General features: G+C 57.7%; 1 protein-coding gene across 3 annotated transcripts in view; it reads right to left on the bottom strand.

Moving 5' to 3' along the window:
• Positions 1–6: 6 nt before the first annotated feature.
• OSR1 (odd-skipped related transciption factor 1) overlaps positions 7–5,403 on the bottom strand; it is a 79,736-nt gene continuing 74,339 nt past the window's right edge. For 2 of the 3 annotated variants that reach the window (XM_006767554.2, XM_015566408.1), the window contains 2 exons: positions 1,351–2,050; positions 7–628 (listed from right to left, as the gene is read on the bottom strand). In XM_006767554.2, the coding sequence (XP_006767617.1) occupies positions 493–628; positions 1,351–2,018 (804 nt within the window). In that variant the 5' untranslated portion in view covers positions 2,019–2,050 and the 3' untranslated portion in view covers positions 7–492. Of the gene's footprint in view, positions 629–1,350; positions 2,051–2,718; positions 2,974–5,403 lie in introns of those variants that run through there. The other variant, XM_015566409.1, reaches the window with a different exon arrangement.

The raw sequence follows: 5,403 nt of genomic DNA, 5'->3' as shown, positions 1-5,403 counted from the left end.
AGATACACGGATTACACTTTTGCAGGCTCCCGGGTGGGGATGGGGCGGGCGGGGGGGTCTGGAAGCTGCGAGAGCGCAGAACTTCTGTTCCTCTCCCCTCTTTCTCCGCAGTCAGAGTTACAAGCTTATATGGTCAAAGAAAAAAAAATAATAAAGAAAACGTATAAAATAACAATAGAAAAAGTAATACTTCTGGGAGAGGCGCCGCTGCGGCTCCGCGGAGCTTTCGTTCTTCTTATATATTTTTTTTAAATGGAGTTTCCCTTCCGCCACGTGAGTACCGCCTTTTTGGCCAAGAATTTAGCCGCGTCCTGGGGGAGCCGCCCTGGCTGCCGGTCATGGCCCCCGGGCGGGGCTCCGTAGTTCTGCAAGCGGCCGGGACCCAAGGGACGTGGTCCGGGCAGGTCCACTAGAGTCGCCTCCCGGCTTCTGGTCCCGCTGGAGGCGGCGGCAGTGGCGGGCCCCAGGGCCCTGGTGAGCAGGAGGCTCTGTTTAGCATTTGATCTTGGAGGTTTTGAGCTCCTTCACCTGTGAGTGCAGCGTCTTGTGGACAGCCAGAGTCCTGGACTGGCAGAAGCCCTTCCCGCACTCTTGACACTTGAAAGGCTTTTCTTTGGAGTGAATATATCTGAGGACACAAACAGACAGGGAATTAACTAATCCTTGCAGCATGGTGCTATGTTAGAAACAGTTGCCCAAGACCCCCTCCCCCAAGGGTGAGGTGCTTGCCCTCAAAAGAAGCGGGGGAGGGGCCTGCGGGGTACCTAGAGTGGAGCTGGCAAAACGCTGTTTGCGGATGGAGCAGGGAGGTGGAAGAGAACACCCGCATGCCCTCCTTATAAGGCGGGGGTCAGCACTGAAGGTGAGTGAGGGGACCTGGGGTAGGACAACTTGCTGGAGCTGAACTGTCCCAGAGGGGACCCACCAGCCACGTGTGGTTATTAAAATAGAAATTAAACAAAACGTGAAAGTTAGTCTGTCAGTCACACTCCTTGCCCATTCCAAGTGCTGAGTTGTCACATGCATGGAGTGTCACTCTCTGCTGTAGCAGGGACTTGCACTGGACAGCACTGAGGATGGAGGGAGGGGTAGGAAGTCCTTCATCCTTGTCCTTGTCCAGAATTCAGGGAGACCTGACTTAATCTCCCGTCCTATGTATCCCCTGTTCTCTCCTCCCCATGCTGCTCCGAAAACTGATCCCTGGCTTCCTTCGCTATTTTAGGGAATTCCCAAAAGCTGGGGAGCCCCTGGGGGTGTGGGGTGTCTCCAGAACCTCCTCATTAGGGAGGAGGATGGTGAGGACAGAGGCAGACAGGCAGCTCTAGTCTGGGGCCACCCATGGTGCCGCACCTGTGGTCTCTGAGGTGGTCTTGCCTCCGGAAGGCTTTGTGGCAGATGTCACAGGTGTAGGGCCGCTCGTCCGTGTGCGTCCGCTCATGGATAAGGAGGTTGTAGGACTTGGTGAAGTGGCGGCCACAGAACTTGCAGACAAACTCCTTCTTGGTCTTGGAGGGCAGGCGTCCTCTGGTGGGCTTCTTTTCTGGGGACAGCTTGGTCACATCCAGGAGGGCGCCCAGCCCACCAGCGGGGGAGCCGGGACCCTCCCCACGGCCAAGCTTGGACGGATCTTCTTGCGTGGCAGCCAAGGCCAGGTTGGCAAAATCAAAGCGGGGCTTGGTCTTGAGCGCCACGGGGCCGCCGCCTCCAGCAGTGATCTCCGGCTTGGGCTGGATGACGTGGGGGAACCAGGGAAAGGCTGGCAGCTGGAAGCGTGCGTCCACCAGGTTGGACACGGCTCCTGGCACTTTGGAAAAAGAGGAGCGCGGCAAGTGCATGGCCGGGTAGCCCAGCGTCCACTGGTGCAGGTGCACGGCGTGCAGCGCACTGAAGCCATACAGGTTGGGCAGGTGGTCCGAGGGCACCGTGGGCAGGCCGTTTACCGCCTGGAGAAAGGAGTAGTTGGTGAGCTGCAGGGAGGGGTGGATGGGCACTGGTGCGGGCAAGGTTTTACTGCCCATGGTGGTCGTGTCTGTGGGTTCTCAATCTGGGTCTGCAAAGAGAAGAAGGGAGTGGGGAGAGGACAAGTTCAGAGTAAATCATCCTCCTCAATTCCAGCCCAGCTCTTCCCTTCCTGTCCCCCAGTGCAGGAGCCTGGAGTCTAAGACACCACCCATAGAACCCACTGATCTCAAAGAAGAAAAAGAAGAAGGCAGGAACCCACTGTGATCCAAGGGCTCCCTCCAGATGGCCTCTGGCACAGATGCACAATTTGATAGAGAAACCAGCAGGAAAGTAAATTCAACGCAATGCAAAGGACTTAACAGAAGGAGTATGGCATACATGACCCTGAGAAAGGCAGGAACACGGGGAAACTGGCATGCAGGAACTTCCATCCACGCAAGCCTGAGTCAACACAAAAGTATACTCTCCTGCAAAGATAACAGGAACCCCTGGAAACACAGTTACATACTCGCGCGCAAATAAACACAGAAACACACAGGGACAGACCCACACATTCTGAAGCAGAGTTGACAACAAGGTGCAAAGATGAAGTAGGAAGAGCAGTATCCTACAAAATGCAGGAAGCAACACACAAATACGAGAGGGGGCGGCGTCATTCCGCACTCAGGAAGAGCCTTCCAGACAGACAGCACCCGTCCAGGCTCACACAAACCCATGCATCTCCCGGCTCCTGTGCATGGCGGTCAACCAGCTGACCTTCAGTTTGGCCTCCAGAAGCCAAATGCTCTTTCTCCTCAAAACTCTCAACGTTGACCAGAGATTTGCTTTTCGGACTCACTGTGAATGAGCCCTGTTGACAACCCCCTCTCTGAAGCTGTCTGTGGACTGATGCCCTTGGGGTCACCTTCCTTTCAGGGAGCACACTGACACTCATCTTCATGAACTCAGTCAAGCATCTGTGGTTGCACACAAGGGGACTTAGGAGCCCTCCCTACCCCATAAAGAGGGAGGCAGGGGCTTTAGAGTTGGGGGGGGGGGATGTTTGTGTGTGTGGTGAGCTCTGGACAGGTGGGTATGCCCGAGGGCAAGAAAGAGCATGGAGGCCCGGCACCGCTGCTGGGCTCCAGCCACCGTCCAGCTGCAAGGCCAGAGGGAAGACATGCAGAATTGACCAGCAGGCTGGCATCTCCCAGCCTCTTGGGTCAGGGTCTCCAGTCTCCACGGACAGGGCTGTGCTCTGCAGAGAGGCCTGTGTCTCTGTCTTTCCCAGACACGCAGGTCTGTCTAGCGGAGGCAAAAACAAGAGGAACGAAAGTGAAAAGTACACCCTCTTGGAGCTAAACTCCCTCCAGGACACTCAAGTGCTGACCGCCCTCTCCTCTAGGCTCTGCACTGAGGCTACTCAGGAAGTCCTTGTGGGGCAGGGAGCTTGGGACACCCTTCTCCTTTGCCTCCCCCCAATCCTCTGAGGCCCACTTCCTTTACCCCTTCTTCCCCCTCTCCTCCTCCTCAGATCTCTCCTTCCCTGGGTGCAGGACGCTGCTCTGCTTCCCCCTTCACCGCACAGGCTGACACCTATCCAGGTAGGGTGGGCGCCTGGCTCCCCTCAGCCCAGGCCCAGACTCAGCTGCCTTTCCTTGCAGCAAAGCCTTTAAGGAGAAGAAAGTGCCGCGCTCGTTGGCGGTGGCGGGAAGAGCGAGGACAATCTGGACCCAGGAACCTTGTCCCCTGGAGGGTCACTCGCTGTGTGTTCAGCCAAAAGGACAGAAGCTCTGCTGGGGGTGGGAGTGGGGCGGTTTTCAAAACTCCCTGCGGCGGAGATGTGCGTGCTCGGGTTCCCTTGGCAGTTGAATGAAAACCGGGTCTGACCGCAGCGATTAATTCAGCCTCCGGGCTAAGGAGAGGCTCAAATCTGCCGCGGCCGAGCCTCCAGAACGGAGCGCTGGCGGCCGGCGGGCAGGGCCCTGGCCTCTGCCCCCATCTTCTCTGCTGCCCCAAGCGAGGGCGCGTGGGGGACCAGCGGAGACCATCCTAGAACTCAGGACGAGGGGAAGCAACCTAGGAACCAGGCAAGAGGGAAAACGGGGGCCTTTCTGTGTTGGGAGGGAAGAAAGGAGGGAGGAGAAGGAGAAGGAGAAGGAGAAAACTCGCCAACTTACAAGGTTGGCGAGGTGAGCGCTCTTTGATTTGCTGTCACCTCCTCCTCCCCCAGAAGCTGGAAATCAGATCGCTATCTCTGGCTCCCCTGGACCTGCCTGGGACCCTCTGCCCCCCTGGTCTCGGTGCTCGGACTACCCGCGTTTTTTTTTGCAGCCACCAGGGCTCCTGGAGCCAACCTTCCGGGCCATCTGCCTGATCTTGTTTTCCCCAACACTCGGTTTATTTTCCTCCGCCGCGGGCACAGCCAGTGTCCTATTTTCTGCCCCATCCCAGGGACAGGGCTCCCCAGACTCTCACCAAGGACTGTGACTTTCCCGGGGACGAAATTCGTTGGAAACGTGGCTCTTTGCACGAGTACCCAGAAGGGGCCGAATGCAGGATCCGGTTTCTGGCGGTCAGCTAAGAGGAAAACACAGCTCACCCAGGCGCACCCGCCGGAGAGGGTGAGCTCTGCTGGCCCTGACCCTGGAACCCCAGTGTGAACTCTTCAGGTCATTAAATCCGAGAGGGAACCCCTCTCCCCGGCCCGGCATTCCACTCCGCCAGTAGCGGGGGGCCTCCGGACCTCGGAGGTGCGGTTCAAGGTCCCGACTACACGCAGCAAATGCGTTTCACGCTTGGAAACCCGAGTCCCCGCGCGGTGGAGCGCCAATCCCAGGTCTGCAGCCAGCCCTCAGCCGGGCATTAATGGAGTGTGCAGAGTCTATTAAAGTGGTTTATTCGGGGCTAATTGAGCGTGTGCGAGTTAACTGCTTGCATTAATGAGAACGGAGCGAGCTCCACGAGCTTGCGACTGGAGGAGCCCAGCGGTAGCCCCAGAAAATCATCCTGGACATGGAATCCCCAACACGAGCGATGGGCGGCCGAGCCGCAGGCGGGAGGATTGTCCAGCCCCGGCTACTTTTGTTGAATTTTCCCACGGAAGGAGATCAAACGAATCCTTCTGCTAGGTTGCCATCCGCCGCATTAAACGCCCTCTGCGTCCTTAGCGATCTGCTCCCCAATCTTAATGAAACCACAATTACTTAGAGGAGCCAGCCTTAGGGTGGAAAGTCTACCCAGGGATCTCCCTCCACCCGGATCCCCTGTCCCTGCCAACCCTTCCGAGGCTGCGAACCTGGGGAACGAACGAGCCTCGCACGTGGTTTCTGTTCCCAGGAGCCAGCGCACAGCTCCCAGCCCGGCGAAATTTACCAAGTTGTGGCAACAAAGAAACTCCCGGCCGCTTTACACCCCTCCAGCCTACCCCGCGCTGCCGCCCCTGGGGGCGCTGAGGCAGGG

This window comes from Myotis davidii, unplaced genomic scaffold, assembly GCF_000327345.1.
Source record: "Myotis davidii unplaced genomic scaffold, ASM32734v1 scaffold238, whole genome shotgun sequence".
Classification (NCBI taxonomy): Eukaryota; Metazoa; Chordata; class Mammalia; order Chiroptera; family Vespertilionidae; genus Myotis; species Myotis davidii.
The sequence above is the reverse complement of the archived record's forward strand: the minus strand, read 5'-3'. Positions and strand labels throughout refer to the sequence as shown.